At 41.8% G+C, this 17,591-nt stretch overlaps 1 protein-coding gene across 1 annotated transcript in view; it reads right to left on the bottom strand.

Annotated features, from left to right (window-relative positions):
* Window positions 1-1,021: 1,021 nt before the first annotated feature.
* Window positions 1,022-17,591, bottom strand: part of ATXN10 (ataxin 10) — a 175,272-nt gene continuing 158,702 nt past the window's right edge. Inside the window, 2 exon segments of the mRNA NM_001280473.1 lie at window positions 1,022-1,342; window positions 1,832-2,019. Coding sequence (NP_001267402.1) covers window positions 1,340-1,342; window positions 1,832-2,019 — 191 coding nt within the window. The 3' untranslated portion in view covers window positions 1,022-1,339.

Here is a 17,591-nt window from a genome sequence, read left to right as displayed (position 1 = left end):
AAAATGTTATTCATAGATTGCTGCAATCCTAGAAGCTGACGTGTCTTCAGAGTTACACAGGGTACATTAGACAGCACATGGGAAAACTTTTACTTCATTCTCAACATGCTTAAGCTATTTTTACAAATCAGTTAAACTATGTCTACACAAAGCTTAGAAGCACTTTATTTGGGAGCAATCAGTATTTTTGTCAAAACTTTTGGACAGGTCTTTATTTTTGTTTTGGAAGGTTCAACACGAATTGTGCAAAATCTCTGGATATATTAGTTTAGTGATATGGTTGTTGAAGAAAATAATATGTTTTAAGCATTCACAACGTGACCTCCCCCTAGAGCTTTTGTTGATGATATGAATGATCTGGATTCAGTGAGTTCAGTGGTCATTTAATCCAGTCCTACCTCTCATACAGCAGACAGATAGATAGATGAACAGACAGACAGATAACTAGATGTCAAATAAACTCCTGCTCCCTAAAAGTACTTTTGCAATTTCAGTGAAGACATGGCTAAAACTGAGTGGCACCTTTATGAGACTGGTGCTTTTTAAATCAAAGAAGATAGAAATGTACCTTTAATCTATGGCACTGCACCAGAGCAGAACATAAGCTATTCCTTCCCCCATGACAGAGGCATGAAGCTGGGGAGGACACAGGCATTCACCTTGACACAGAATGGGTCCTGGGATGTCTACTTCTGGGATGAACTGGAACACGAAGAGTTAAGTGCCCACATGTTCTCTCACCAACCTCACTCCCTGCCACATTCCAAAAGGATAGGGCTCAGTGACAAGACAGCCCAGTACCTAAAATGAAGAGGGAGGGTTCTCGAATTAATTAACTGGAAATGAGTCTTGTCAATGTTTTGGAAGGCAGAGGGGTGAAAAGAGATTGTTAGAATTAATCACAGTGAGAAACTACTTCAACCGCCTGCCAGAGTTCAGAAAACCCAATGAGAAGAGGAATATAAAGAATGATGCTGACTTGCCATCTGAAGGGACAAACACAGTCAAGCCAACATCCAAGTTTTGTCAAATAAGGGTTGTGCCTTCCAAGAGACTGGTTTATTATCTGCTGTCACAGTAAGTACAATATATTCTTTAAATGCACGTTCTATCCAGGGGGACAAAGGCAAACCACACAGTTACATTAATGCAAAGAAACAAGAGAACACTCAGTTACTTTACTTTTAGCTTATACACGTTAAACTCTACTACCTAAAAGATTTGTATGTTCCCAAATTTGTACTTATAAATCTTCAAACACTTGCAATTTCACATACGGTAGAAGATGAAAAATCCATGAAACAGATTCCAAAAATTCAGGTATTTGGATGTAGTTCATTCACTAAGAAGAAGAAAGAAACAAAATTGCAGATGTAACAAATCTGTTCACAAGATTCATCAGACAAAAGGGGAAAAAACCCAGAACTTTGGTCAGTGGTGACAAATAACTTAGAGAAACCTAAAACAATTCATGCAATATTATTCAAGGAGTTCTGTTTTTTAAACTATAGTGAACATTAACTATCTTTTAAAGAAAATCTAATTCCTATGAGTAACTTACTTTTAGACCATGTATAACTTTTGATATGCCTTTTGTATTTCTCACCCAGAATGAGTTTGAAATTGTCCCTCTTTTAAGAAAATGGCAGCATAAAGCCAGAAAAAAAAAACCGTTTGCAGCTATCTTTAGGGCTTTCCTCGGTAAACCACTATAGAGGGCACAATTCTCCCATCCATATTCTTACAAAGAGCCTCGTGCTTGAAGCAATGGGGAAGTGGAAACAGCTTTCTACAAACCAAAGGGAAGGACAGTTCCCTCGAGGGTACTTACTGGCTTAGGGGTGTCTCTAGTAGATTTCAGGATCAGCTTTTCGCCTTTCTTTTCAACTTCAAAACCCACTTTTTTAAGTAGGGATGCATCTGCCAGCCCCTGTTCCTCCATCTTTGCAATCAAATCTTGGTTTTGGCTGTTGTCTTCGGTAAGGTTTCGGATGGCATATATCACCCACTGGGTCAGAACTGGAGCCAGAGTGAAGGAATGTGACAACGTACTTTCCTGTTTGATAACTTCACATAAGAATTATCAGAAAAGGAGTAGAGGAGCACAGAAACACGGAACATCCAGTATCAATCCACAAGTTTTCTTGAGGATGCATTCTCTGAATATGCATCTCAAGTGCAAACACATTAAAAAGAGGCAACGCAGGCATATGCACATGTACATCCAGCATGTGTGCGTGATGTCCAGCCACGGGCACCCAGAGAGATTTACTCAGTATTTGTTGAATGAATGAACAAGGAAGCAAAGACTTAGAGTAGCTCAAACTGAAGTTTATGAACCCAAGAACACACACACAGGCAAACGTGTGTGCGTGCACACACACACATTCCTTTGTTGAATAATTATGTTACTGACTCACTAGGGAAAGAATAAGAAGAGCACTAAAGAATCAGTCACAAAGACGTCAGGTTAGAATCAGGAAAATCATCTTGTTTTAATGGGAGCCCAGTTAGAAATAAGAAGTGTTTCCTAGGAGTCACCATAGAATTTCCCGCATTCAGTATTCTAAAGATGAAGCTGGAAGGGCTTTGAAGGATTTGCTGTGTTTAGTTTGAATACTCAGGCTCCTGAAAGCACTGGGGCTCACTGTGCCCAAGTGTTCACCTGGCACGTTCCGCTTGGCAGGAGACCAGAGACAACCTACGAAGACTGGGATAGCATCGCCACATTACTGAGTAGGGCATTTGATTTAATCACTACGAGCCGTGTAAACCTCATGCAAACATTAAGCTATTATATGTAGTTCTATAAAGGACTGTACAAAAACTACTGCAGGGACCAGTCTTCAGCAGTTGGATCCAGGGACATATATAAGAGACTGCCAAGAGAGGCTGTGTCCCTACTGGGCCTGGCACCCTGATCCAGGGAGAACAACAAAGAACCTAGGGTAGAACAAATACCTATCCAAAGAAAGAGACCTCCCTGCCCACGAGCAGATAAAGGCAGCAAGACAAACAAGTCCTGTCCCCTGATGATTATCAGATGCTTCCCACTCGGGCACTGCCAATGCCAGAACCAGGGAGTCAGTGCCCCCACAAGGTATCAAACCCTAGAGCTAAAGAGCCAAGTCTTCTGATCTTGTCCTGAACACCCCTGTGCAACGCTGTGGACCAGTTCTGAGACATTTCTAGCTCCCCCAACATGGCATGAGAACACAGAGAAAACTTCAACATTCACAAAGCTGGTGCTCTTTCCTGTAGTATTTGGGAAAGAAAATGAGTCCAACAGTTTCTCTCCCTAATTCAACAGCCTCAAAAGAAAATAGTAAAAATGACTGTCCAATTAAGTCAGACAACTGAAACGTACTAAACACAGGCAGCTGTATGCTCAGGAAGCGTTTTTGGGGCTTTAAAAAGGTTGCTCCATCTTAGTCCCTCCAATACACCCTGGGTGAGCTGGCCCAGGGTCCTCTCTGCTTCCCCACTCACAGCACTTAAGCTCCTGGCCTGTGTCTCCCAGCTCCTCCACGGCTGTGGTCGTGTGTTCCTGGGGCCTTGGGCCTCAACATGGAGCCTGGCACAAAGCAAAGGACCAACCAACATGTGCTGAGTGAATGACCTGCTGGTCTTTGGAGGTTTAGCATCAAAACCACTGGTGGGTATAAATGACTGACCTTTCCCAGACGGCAGAGAAAAGGACTGTCAGTGCCCAGCTAATGCTGGTTCTATAATCAGTCATCTGTCTACGGTGGAGAAAAAGTTCTTATTGTGTCATTTATCTGTCATTCTCTCATGACAAAGTCCAGGTCCTTTATATGGCTGCATTTCCTTTCTGGAGACAGAATCTATTCAAATATTCAAAGGCATTAAACCTAAATTTGAATATCCGCCTCTTTTCCATGATCACTGAACCCCCACTTTGTGCCAGTATAGAGAATAAAGATAATGAGCCCCGGTATCAAGCACTTCCAACATATCCGTCAATTTCTCAACAATGAATTATTTGAATTTCACACCCAGGATGTCACTGTCAATATACAAATTCATTTTCTCACTTTTTGTAGGAAAAGGAGGAGTCAGTGATTATGAAAAGAACTGACTCAAGGAGCAAGAAATATAAGACTGGGGAATTTTTGTTCATGAGTATAACTCTCTAATGGTAAACGAAAGAAGCATAACACTCCTTTCTGAAACGTCCTGGTTATTCACTTAAATATAATTAAAGTAGGAAAGCTGAAATTCCCAATAATGCATTCAGAGCTCCTGAGATCAGAGGGGTGGTTGGCTCAGAAACTGAAGAGTCTGGTGCCAGCACCGTCACTGCCAGCAGCAAACGCAGGATGTCTCTGGAGGAAAGGGACTATCAAAGTGCTCCACTCCAGGGCACGCGAGACCCTGCCAGACGGCCCCTACCCACCTCTCCTGCCAGGCGCCCTCGTCTCTCAGCCTCTGACAATGTTGCAACGCTGGCCTCCCCTCTGTCTCTGCACACACGAATCCCTGACCTGGGATGTGCTTCCCTCACTGCTGCTTCCTTTCTCATGGGGCACACTTAGCCTTCGAGACTCAGCAAGTATCACAGTCTCCCGGAAGCCTTCCCTGTCTTAGCTACCCCTCGGCACCTGCTTAGATTAGGTGCACCTGCTGTCTGTTTCCAATGCATTCTCTCTCTCTTTTTTAACAGTTCTCATCACACTGCACTGTACTCATCTGCTTATGAGTCTGTGAGCTCCTCGAGGGCAGGAGCCCCATCTAATTGACTTCGATATCCTAGCACCGAGTCTCGTTCCCAGCACAAAGTGGATGTTCAATACATATTTATTGAAATTGTGTCTTGAAAGCCTAGGCTCAAGTGATCCTCTTGCCTCAGCCTCCCGAATAGCTGGGGCTACAGCCACCATGTCTGGCCTTATTGAAATTATGTAAGCTATGACTGTTTGTTTGTATTTCTATATACTCTAATGCACCGTGAACTCCTCGCAACAAGACCAATGGTACTCACTTCTCTGTGCTCTGTCCCTAGCGTGGTGCTGGGAAATGTTTGCTAAATGAACAAATGTAAGCATGCTATCTCTCATTCACCACGTGGGTGGGGCCATGGCGGCACTGCAGCGACCCACAGGCTGTGTTTTTGCCTCCTGTTGTTGGTGTGGTTTCCCGACCCAGGGCTTTTTAGGGTTTGAGAGATTAGATGAAAGTAAACCGATATAAATGCAACCCAGGCAAGGAGGCTGGACTGCATAAATAAAAGGTCCATGACAACAAAACACCAGAATTCCCATGTGGATGGGATCAAAGAGTGGATTTTAATCATGTTCATCTTGGGGTTGGAGGGCAACATTTCTATCACGTTTTGTGAAAATACTGTTATCATGGTATTTTAATAGCAACCCACCCTTAAAATGTTTGGTAGCTAATTTCTGTAGAATACAAACTTACACAACGCCCGCTTTATATATAAGGCAAGTGGAGCACAGAAAGAATGAGACTGAAGAAAAGCCCTCTTGGAGATGAAGGGCTGCCAGGTGTCTCCCTCAAACAGGGACACTGGTTGCAGCTGGGGTGATGGGTCCTGCTCAGCCCCCTGCAGCCCCAGGCTTCAGGCATACTACTTCAGGAACAAAATATGATAGTCAAGTATTTCACACGGAGCAGATTCTTGGTGCAGCCACGGACCTGACAACCTAATAGAAGAAACACTGAAGCCCAAAGCAGAAAAGGCATTTTTGTCTTCTTCCAAAATTAGTATCCAAAGTGCAAAAAGATGTAAATCGAGGAAGTGTGAAAGGCTGAGAAGAAATAGGGCCACAAGACCACTCTGGAGTCAACTCCCTTTCACGGCCTTGAAAATCAGAAATAACAACCATGCCAATAACAGTAAACCTCCACACTTTTCATTTAAATATACATTTAATACTCTTATGTATTTTAAGTGAAATTCATCTTTCCTTCCGGTTTAAGGAGGACTTCACGAAGGTAGAACCCTTATGCATTCTTCTTAGGCAGATGTGAAGTTTGCTCCACTGCCCCCTCTAAGTGAGCACCAACATTTTGGGGTTTGTGTTGTCTATCTGTAAATCAAATACTACACAAACCTCCTCTAATCTGTTCCTATTTCCAGTGAGAACATTTTAGCACTGCTGTCTTGGGTTCCAGACTTAATCATAATCACAAAATCAATTTTTCATAGTTGTTTCTTTCAAGAAATTTGAGTAGAAAATAAAAACACTGTAAAATATAGCCCTAGGAAGCGTGTCTGGTCCACAGCCCTGGGTCATGAATATGCATGCCACTCCTTGTTAGAGTGCAGCCTGTGCAGACCTAGACAGTCTGAAGTGTCACGAGAGAGATTAAAGCAAGTCTCAGTTAATATTCACATTGCCCTCTTGTTCCCTCTCTAAAGGGACAGAGAGAAAGAAAGAGTAGGGGAGAAAATTAAACATCTTCTAAAGTCTCTAATCCCACCAACATCTGAAGTGCTTTATTGTATGCTTAGCTTTAGAAAAGAGAGCTTCTAACGTTTCCATAGCTACTACAAATAGAAGGCATGAGCCTGTTTGTTGCAAAACTGCCTTGAAAGAACCCTGCAATCAGCACTAGAGCGGGACTCGATAGTGCTGGCCAGCTCTTCAGCAGGGGGCTCTGGGGTCTTGACCCAGGCCACCAAGACCACAGCGTCAGTAAAGCACCTTGTACTGCTCAATGGCCGAGGCAGCACCGCACTGGGCCTCAGCTGGTTCAACACAGGGCCCAACACTAAACTGGGTGGCCTTGTACCAGCAAGGTGATAAGATATTAGCAGGGGAGAAGAACAAAGGCTGGGAAACAGCATGATACAGAAAAACAATCCACAGTAAGGGTATTAATGACCAGCAGATTGATGTGCCAAGCTCACTTTTAAAGTACAGTCAGGTAAGCTGAAATGTTAAAACTGGAATTGTCTGATGAGACAGATTCCATCAAGCTAAACTATTCTTCCAGCTATCAAAATCAGTGCTACTTAAAGTCCTCTACATCATTAAATGTAGACTCCAGGGCGACAGGAACTCTGTTCTGGTCACTGCTCTCTCGGTGTTTAGAAGACTGCTAAGAACAGGGGTCAGCAAATGATGGCCTGTGCTTTTTATGACAGCAAACTAAAAACAGTTTTAATATATTTAGATGATTGGAAAAAAATCTAAAGAATACTGATTTCTGACACATGAAAATTTGAAATTCAAATATCAGTATCCGTAAACAAGGTTCTACAGCACACAGCCATGCCCATCACTTGCCTGTGTTGGCGGCTGCTGTCACACTGCAAGGGCAGGGTGGAGGAGCTGCCAAGAGACAGCAAGGCCTACAAAGCCAAAATATTTACTATGTGGCCCTTCACAGAAAAGGTGTGCCAACTTCCGGCCTAGAACATGGGAAGCACTAATGGATATTTGTTGAATTAATAAATAAATAGGCCGGGCATAGTGGCTCACGCCTGTAATCCCAACACTTTGGGAGGCTGAGGCAGGCGGATCACGAGGTCAGGAGTATGAGACCAGCCTGGCCAACATGGTAAAACCCCATCTCTACTAAATATACAAAAAAATCAGCTGGGCATGCTGGTGAGCCGCCTGCAGTCCCAGCTACTCGGGAGGCTGAGGCAGGAGAAACTGCTTAAACCCGGGAGGCAGAGGCTGCAGTGAGCCGAGATTGCGCCACTGCACTGCAGCCTGGGCGACAGAGCAAGACTCTGTCTCAAAAATAAACAAACAAACCAACCTTAAAAAGTACTGGCACTGAAAAAATATGCATTATGTAAATTAAAATGATTTAAATGTGTTAAAAGACTTTTCATAATGTTCTGATATATATGGACTTTATTTATAATATCTGTATAACAGATACATATATTATATGTAATATCTGTATTGTTTTTGCATCCAGGATATATATTTTAAAACTCTTTTTAGATAACAAACCCATGAAGGCAAGGGATTTGTGTGCTGCAGGGCTTTCCAAAGTACACTGTGGAGCAGGGAGGGGCGCACAATTAGAACCTCTCCCAGAGCTGGCCTGCACATAGCATGGTCAGCACGGGCAAGCCTCCTCCACCCAGGCTTCTACAAACCTGTGTAATTATCTGCCCTGTTAGAAAAAGGTTTTCCTAGATGAAGATGCTTCACAAATCCCTTGTCACATCTAAACAAATATCTTCTCAGACCATGGTAAAATGTAGAGTTTTTTAGAGTGCAAAGTAGTAGTTCAGTTTAAAAATTGCTCTCAAAATGCGTTATATTGCACAAACCAAAATACTTTAAAATATGCCAATTTCTGTCAGCCAAAGAAGAAAACACGCCAAGAGTGTGGCCCTGAAAAGGCAACCTCCTCACCCCATCTCACCCCAGTGCATCCCTGGGGGGAGTCCTCATTGACCTTGGCCCTGTTCTCTAAGAACTTTCTTACTGAGAGGAAAAAAGACACTTCCCAAAGTGCTGCCCAGGGAGCCCTGGGCTTCCTGGAGTTTCATGGGACTTGTGCTACCTGTTGGGACCACCTCCAAAAAGAAGAGCTCCCGCTCGCAGGGTGCTGGAGAGCAAGGCAGGAGGCAGGAGACAGGGAGGGGGCCAGGCAAGATGGAGGTCCTGGGACGGGACATCTGAAGATCCCCTTACTTTTGCAAGGGGTCACAAGTTTTTCAGAATAAACTCGAATGTCAAGAGATATTTTCATTGCTTTCTAAAGTTTACTTTACTTCCACCTTCATCTGCTATGATGATCTTTTGTTCTCAACTCTCATTTATGTCACTGGTCCCACTGCATACTCTTCTCATTCAGAAAATTAAAGTACAAGTCTAATTTATGGTGCAGATTCTACACAGGGTCTCCCTGCATGACGCTGGAAACTATGTGTTCAATACCCACCACAAACCACCCATTTTGGCTCCCTCTTCCTTCCCTAAATTGTTGGTCTATCTGGTATCTAATTTCCCTCTGAGTTTTTATATTTTAATACGACAGAACATCTGTGCTTCAAAGGTTTCCATGCAATGCTGTATGTACTGTTCTATGTTTCGTAGCCTGTTATGCCTTAATAGCATTTAAAAATAAAAGCTAAAATCATGAGTATGTATACCCTCCAATTTACCAATTAATGGCTAATTGCTAATACTGAAAGTGTTAAAAAAATACTAAAAGAAGGCAGAGAAATAATTGTCAGATTTGGAAATTATAGGTTACAATCTGAAGAATATAGAGTAAGATTTGCATTTAATACACACTATAAGAAAGAGCAGTTTCAGTCTTTCCGGAGGGAAAAAGCCATTTCAGCAACACCCCTGCACTGAAAGCTGAGGCTGCTTCTCGGCTTCTAGGCCGTAAGGGAAGTGGTACATAGGCCCCATAAAACACTGCTGAGTTTGACAGAACTACATTTCACACCTCTGTCCACTAGAGATTTTATATCTGTGCATAACCCAAATCAGTACTTTATTAAAGATGCTGAAACGAAGGCCCATTCACTGTCCTTGCTTGGCACAATGTACTTTCCATAAATTGTAAAGGGAGAGGGGAGATGTTCCTGACTTCACAGGCCTCCTCTCTGAAGCCTGAAACCTCTCTCTCTACAAGGCTCACACTTCCTCCACTGCATCCCGTGGGCCTGAGCGAAGGGCTGTGGCACCAGTGCGCTGTCCAGGCCTTGCTGGGCGTGTACTCTCCATCCCTCACCAGTCCCAGATGTGAAAGCTCAAGCACCCACGCCAGGCAAAGCAGGACCCATGAGCCCATGCCAGGCAAAGCAGGACCCATGAGCCCGTCCATCTGGCAGTGAAGTCATGGGAAGATGACCTGTGCCCTGCCCACTCCAAAAGCTTCTGTGGCCAATGGAGGGCCGCACTCACAGGTACCTCACATTCACGGGGTTTTGGCGGTGAAGGATCCTGTGGCAATGAAACTAATTTTGTACATGACATGCTCTGGAATCATTTTACTGACCACTTCAAAGCAAAGCGTGGTACGAAGCAGTCACAGTCTGGCAGCCCCATCACACACAGGTTTCAGGGTCAGAAACAACCAATACCACTTCTAACTTAAACCACACGAAAGGGTTTTGGGGCCATGAAGTAGTTCCAGTTGGATTTGGGGCAGCACTCCAATGTCACATCTGAGACTCGGAAGGAGCCACTGTATGCAGCATGGTTAGCAGAGTGCCTGGCACACCCATGCACACCGCAGACATTCAGGCCACGGTGCACGAGCTCTGACTCCAGAGAATGTGTGCTCACCATGTGCTCAGACTCCTATCTTACTGGTCCTTGTAGCTCCTGGCTACAGTATGAGTGTTTAAAATATTTGCCCATTGGTGCCTGGATTTGATCTACTTATGAGGCGGTAGCTCCCAGAGTTCTGTCAGATCTGGGCTGAAAGGGAGGTGTGATTTAATAAATGCATGTGGATACACAGCCACGATACAATGTCAGCCTTCATGCTGCAGGAGACAGTTGTGGGGGAGCAGCATTCTGGGGACAATAAACTTCTAAAGTAAACAACAGTGCTCAGTGTCTCCACACACAACCCGGGACGCTGCCAGTAGCACACCGGCAGAGCTTCACTGCCCAGATGGTGGCAGGGGAGGTCCTAACGATAGGGGATTTATGAATGGGAGTCAATGGAAACCCAGTAGAAACAGGGGAAGTGTCAGGCCTCACCTGCCAGGTAAAGAGGATGTTTACCAAGTACTTGGTGATCTTTGGGATCAGTGGCCAGATAATAAGCTGGCCCCACTGAATTTCTGTTCCTGGAACACACTGCCACTCTCAATGCAAGCAAAGCTTTGTACAATTAAGTGTCTCTCACATAAGCCAAGACTGAAAATGAGCTTGTCAGTTTACCTTCATAAAATAGTAACACGAGTAAAACTAATAAAGGTAACAGCATCAGTTGTCACATTCCAGGACACGGGATGTGCCAGGGGCTGTTCTAAGTGTGAAAGCATTCAATCCTCACAAACTCTCTATGCGGTAGATGTTCGTTACTATCCTCATTCTACTGATGAGAAAACTTAGACACAGAGGCGAACATGGCCAAGGTCCCGCAACTGGATGTGTTCAAGGTGGATTTGGAAGTAGGCAGTCAGGCTCTGGCATCCGCTCCCCTGATCGCGATGCCGTATCGCTGCTAAGTGTGCTCTCACGACCAGTCCATCCAGAGAGACCTCTGGAGGGCAGAGCAGTTCTTCTTCCAGGTTGCTATGACTGCACGTTTCTGACCTATGCCTGCAAACCAGTACAAGGAACGGTAGGTTTTGTGATACATGAAATACATCCCTTTCTCTTCAAAGAAATCCCAAGTGATAAACTTGCAGATACCAGTCAGAGTAACTATCTCTGCAAAATACCTTTAGAACTAGCTAATAAGCTAACAATTCAAAGTGAAATAAAAATTTGGAGCAGAAAAAGTAAACCCACCTAAGTTATAAGACATTAGTGTTCGTCTAGCACTGTTGATATTTCAAAATTAATGAAGTACAGCCAAGGATCAAAAATAGTTCTAAGTTAGAAAGGATTAAATGAAGAACATGAACAGGGTGGAGCTTCTGGCGATTTAGAACAGACAAGACACAGCAGGCCCTGAGGAGTCAAGGAGCGCTCTTATGCTGTACACACCAGTGTCTGGGCATCTGGTAGCACTTGCTCCAATGGCATTAGTTACCATGGCCATCCTGACCTGCCTCCTCACCCCACCTCCCCCGACGCCTTCAGCAGCTCCCAGGAAGTCGGTGGTCAAGGGTGGGGAGGGCTTGCAGGGTGAACAGGGACAGATACCAGATGCGTGCGCTTCCCAAGGACTCTATGATGCTGCAAAGTCAGCACAGGAGAGAGGTTCTCATTTCATGCTGTCTGCTTTCACTTCTAACAGTAATAGGTGACTCAAGAGTTACCTGCAGTCTGATTGATTTCTTTCAACAAGGAGATCTCTAATTCTAATTTGTCCTCATCAGGGGAAGAGCACTACTATATCCATTTAAAGTCAGGACAACCTCCAGCAGAAAGGTATAATACATAAATAACTCCAACATTCACTATAACACTTTAGACTATTTAAAAGCCAAGTGGTCATGCTGGTGACACTTAGTTCTAAAACTCTCCCTTGACGCGTATCTCTCTAAAAAATTTCTGAAGTACTGAATATTTCATTTTGGGGAGAAAATTCATTGAATTACAGAAACTTAATACTTTAACACTGTTTTCCTCTTTTCTATAAACAACACACCTCTTGATATTTAGACTGGCGTTGGAGCAAGGGATTTGGATATGAACAAAAATACAAACTGTTAATCTTACATCTGAATGTCTCTCAAAAATTTAATCATGATCTATTCATTCATTTAATAAATATGAAGGCAAAATGCTCAATACTGGTAAGACAACAGCTAACAGGATAGTCCAGTCCCTGCCCTTGGGGCGTTTACATTCTAGCACTTGCAGAGGCAGGCCCTAAACCAAAAAACAAAGTCTGAAAGGGGTGACAGAGCATAATTACAAGAGGACAACTTGGGGAAAGAGGGGAGTTAGGGAAGGCCTCTCTGAGGAATTAACATCAGAGCTGAAACTCAAAGGATGAAAAGAAGCCAGACCCCTGGAGAGCTGAGGAGGAGGTTGCAGATGGGAGCAGGCCACACAGCGCCTCCACATGGAGGAACACTGATGAGAAAAACTTGTATGGCTGGGAAGAATGAGTGAGGGAGAGTGGATAAAAAGAAGCAGAGGTCAGTCAAGGCCAGCTCCTTCAGGGATTCTTAGGCTATGGTAAGGAGCTTGCTGTACTGCATTCTAACACAATGAGAACTCATCGAAAGAGCTGAAGTAGAAAAATTAAGAAGCTCTTGTGGGCAGCTGCGTGGAGAGTGGAGCAAGGGAGCAGGAGTCCATAATGGCGAGAATAAAATTTTGGAATAATACAGACTTGGGTTCAATTCTGGCTCTGCCACTTTACAAGCCGCACGGCTTTGGGCAATTTACACAACTTTACCAAGGCAGTTGTTCCACCTGTGAACTTGGACAGGTAGTGGGTACAGGTGACGGAAGGGGGTGTTTGCCATGTGCACAACACACTCAGTGCACCTGAGAGCCATGGGTACAGTGGAGCTCCAGCACAGGCTCTGGGTGGGCTTATAGGCCACCACACTCCTCTATCAGGCACGTGACTTCACATCCTTTCGCCAATGAGGGGGAGACAAAATGATCTCTCAATATGTCAAACAATAGTACAGAAAAGTGATTATGTTCTTGGGCCTTGTGGGCAGAAAGTTGAGGTTCAAATTGCATTGCTGTTCCACTGCCGAACAGCTGGTGGCCCTAGCCAGTTATAAAACCATTTGCCTAAATTCCCGCCTCTATAAAATGAAGATAAAAATATTGTTTCATAGGATGGATGCAAAGATGAAATAAGATCACAATGCCTGGCATGAAAAGAGGCACTCAATGTCAGATATTACTGTTAAACAGACAGAACTGTTTGCTTTTTTTTTGACCCTGAAGAATGATTAATTAGAAAACTATTTTGTGCTCAGGCCCCTGATGAGGATCTGAGACATACAGGAAAAGTCTGAGGTACAGTTGCTGCCTACATTTATTTTTCTCCAAATTTTGTTTTTTACTGTGGTAAGGTACACATAACATAAAATTTCGCATCCTAACTATACTAAAGAGTACACGTTGGTAGTGTTAAACGCATTCACAACATTGTGTGTCTATCACCACCACCCGTCTCCGCAACTCGTCCTGTAAACTGAAACTCAGTCCCCATTAAACAGTAATTCCCTTTCTTCTCTCCCCTCAACCACTGGCAAGCACTCTACTTTCTGTCTCTGTGATTTTGACTACTCTAAGTACCTCTTATAAATAAGCTGACACAGTATGACTGGCTTATTTCACTAAGCGTAAGGTCCTCAGGGTTCATCCATGTTGTAGTGTGTGTCAGAACTGCCTTCCTTTTAAGGCTGACTCACATTTCAGTAAATGTAGAGGCCACATTTTGTTTATCCACTCATCCTTTGGTGGACACCTGGGTTGCTTCTACCTTTTGGCTACTGCACATAATGCTGCTAGGAACACGGCGTACAAATACTTCTTTGAGACACTACTCTCAATTCTTTCGGGTATATACCCAGAAGTGGAATTGCTAAATCATATATATAGTAATTCTATCTTTAACTTTTTGGGGACTTGCCAAACCGTTTTCCACAATGGCTGCACCGTTTTACATTCCCATCAGTAATGCATGGGAGTTCTGATTTCTCCACATTCATGCCAAGACTTGGTTTTTTTTTTTTCTTGTTTTGTAAAGTGGCTATCCTCATGGGTGTGAGGTGGTATCTCATTGTGGTTTTGATTTGCATTTTCCTCATGATTAGTGATGCTGAGTATATTTTCATGTGCTTCTTGGCCATTTGTATATCTTACTGGAGAAATGTGTACTCAAGTCTTTTGTCCATTTTTGAATGAGGTTGTTTTATTGTTAAGTTTTATGAATTCTCTATATATTCTAGATATCTATCCCTTAACAAATAAATAATTTGCAAATATATTCTCCCATTCTGTGGATTACATTTTCACTCTGTTGAATGATTCTTTCACTCTGTTGAATGATGCAAAATATTTTAAAATTTTCATGTAGTCCAATTTATCATTTTTCCTTTTGCTCTCTGTGCCTTTGGTATCACATCCAATAAATAACTGCCAAATCCAATGTCATGTGAAGCTTCTGCTCTGTATTTTCATCTAAGAGTCTTACATTTAATCCACTTTGAGTTAATTTTTGTATATGACGTTAAGTAAGGGTTCAGTTTCATTCTTTTGCACCTGGATATCTCGCTTCCTTAGCACCAACTATTGAAAAGACTGCGTTTTCTCCACTGAATGATGTTGTCATCCTTTTCAGCAATCATTTGACTACATTTGTGGAGATTTATTTCTGGATTCTCTATTCTGTCCCACTAGTCCAGATGTCTGTCTTCATGTCAGTACCACACTGTTTTGATTATTGTAGCTTTATTGTAAGTTTCAAAATCAGGAAGTGTGAGTCTTCCAGCTCTGTTCTTCTTATACATTGTTTTGGCTATTCAATGTCCCTTGGGATTCCATATGAAGTTTGGAAAGGGTTTTTCTATTTCTGCAAAAAATTTCATTGGGATATTGACATGACTTGCATTAAATCTGTAATTGCTCTGAGCAGTACTGACATCTTAACAACATTCTTTTTCAACACATGAACATGCGATCTGTTCCCATTTATGTCTCCTTTAATTTCTTTCAGCAATGTTTTATAGTTTTCATGGTACAAGTCTTTCACCTCCTTGAGTAAGTTAATTCCTAAGTATTTTATTATTTTTGATGCTATTATAAAAGGAATTGCTTTTGTAATTTCCATTCCGTCAGTATTAGTAAATAGAATGCAACTGATTTTTGTGTGTTGACTTTATATAGTGCTACTTTACTGAATTCATTAAAACATGAGTTTTAATGGTTTTTGTGTATGAGGGGGATGGAATCTTTAGGGTTTCCCATAGATCATATAATCTGTGAAAAGATAATTTTACTTCTTCCTCTAATTTGGATGCCTTTTCTTTTTCTTGCTTAATTGGTTTGGTTAGAACTTCTAGTAAGATATTGAATAAAAGTGATGAAAGTGGACATCCTTGCCTTGTTCCCGATCTTAGAGAAAAAGCTTTCAGTCTTTCATCATGGAGTTATGTTTGCTGTTGATTTTTTCACTTGTTGGGTTTTCATGGCTTTTATTATGTTGAGGCAGTTTCATTATATTCCTAGTTTGCTGAGTGTTTTTTATCATGAAGAGATGTTGAGTTTTGTCAAATGCTTTTTCTGCATCAACTGAATTGATCATGTGTTTCTTTCCCTTCATTCTACTAATGTGGTATTACACTGATCAATTTCAGTATGTTGAACCACCCCCGCATTCCAGGAATAAATTCCATTTGGTCATGGTGTGTAATTCTTTTAGTATGCTGTTAAATTCATGTTCATAAAGGATGTTGGTCTTTAGTTTTCTTGTAGTGTCTCTGTCTAGCTTTTGTACCAGGGTAATGCTGGCTTCATAAAATGAGTTAGGAAGTGTTCTCTTCTCCTCAATTTTTTTGGAAAAGTTTGAGAAGGATTGGTATTAGTTCCCCTTGAAATGTTTGCTAGAATTCACCAGTGAAGGCATCAAGTTTAGGGCTTTTCTTTGTGAGATTTTTCATTGCTGATTTAATTGTCTTACTATAACTAGTAAGTTATAGTACGTACTATAGTACTTACGATAACTAGGTCTATCTATATTTTATAATAGGTTTTGAGTTTCCAGGAATTTGTCCATTTCATCTACATTATCCAAACTGATGATGTACAATTGTTCACAGTGCTCTCTTGCAACCCTTTTTATTTCTGTAGAATCAGTAGTAATGTCCCCACTTTCATTTCTGATAATTTGAGTCTTTTTACCTTAGTCCACCTAGCTAAAAGTTGGTCAACTCTTGTTGATCTTTAAAAAATCAACTTCTGTTTTCATAATTTTCCCTATTATTTTTCTATTCTCTAGTTTGTTTTATCTCTGCCCTCATATTTATTATCTTCCTTTTGCTAGCTTTGGGTTTACTTTGTCTATGTCCTTATCCAGTTCTTTGAACTTTCTTATTTTTTAATGTAAGCATTTATAGCTATAAAATTTCCCCCTTAGCATTATTTTTGCTGTGTCCCATAAGTTCTGTTATGTTGTCTTTTCATTTTCATTTGTCTCTAAATATTTTTTTCTTCTTCTTTTTTCCTTTTTTTAAGTTTTTAATAGAGATGGGGCTTCACCATGTTGCCCAGGCAGGTCCTGAACTCCTGGCCTCCAGCAATCCTCCTACTTTGGCCTCCCAAACTGCTGGATTACAGGTATGAGCCACTGCACCCAGCTGACCTCTAAGTATTTTCTAATTTCCCTTGTGATTTCTTCTTTGATGTACTGGTTAACAGTATGTTTTCTAATTTCCGTAAATTTGTGAATATTCCAGTTTTAGTTCTATTTCTGATATCTAACATTATCCAGTTGTTGTCAGAAAAGATACTCTGTATGATATCTTTAAAAATCTATGAAAACTTAATTTGTTACCTAATATACACTCTATCCTGGAAAATGTTTTCTGTGCACTTGAGAAGAATGTATATGCTCTTGTTGTAGGATAGAGTGTTCTGTGTATGTCTGTTAGATCTAGTTTGTTTATTAAGTCCTCTGTTTCCTTACTTACCTTCTGTCTGGTTCTTCTATCCATTATTGAGAGTAGGGTAATGAAGTTTCCAACTATTACTGTAGAACTATTTCTTCCTTCAGTTTTTGCTTCATATATTTTGGCCTGTTATCGGTCTGTGCAAATGTTTATATCTGTTATATCTTCTTATTGTATTGAAACTTTAATATATTATGTTCTTCTTTGTCTCTTGCAACTTTTATTTGATTTAAAATCATTTTGTCTGATATTAGTCACGTCTGCTCTCTCTTACCACTTCCTTATACTATCTTTTTCTAACCTCTTATTTTCAACCTATTTGTGTCTTTGGATCTAAACTGAATCTCTT

This window comes from Pan troglodytes, chromosome 23 (assembly GCF_028858775.2).
Source record: "Pan troglodytes isolate AG18354 chromosome 23, NHGRI_mPanTro3-v2.0_pri, whole genome shotgun sequence".
Taxonomy (NCBI): Eukaryota; Metazoa; Chordata; class Mammalia; order Primates; family Hominidae; genus Pan; species Pan troglodytes.
Note: the sequence above shows the minus strand (reverse complement) of the source record. Positions and strands in the feature narration are given on the sequence as shown.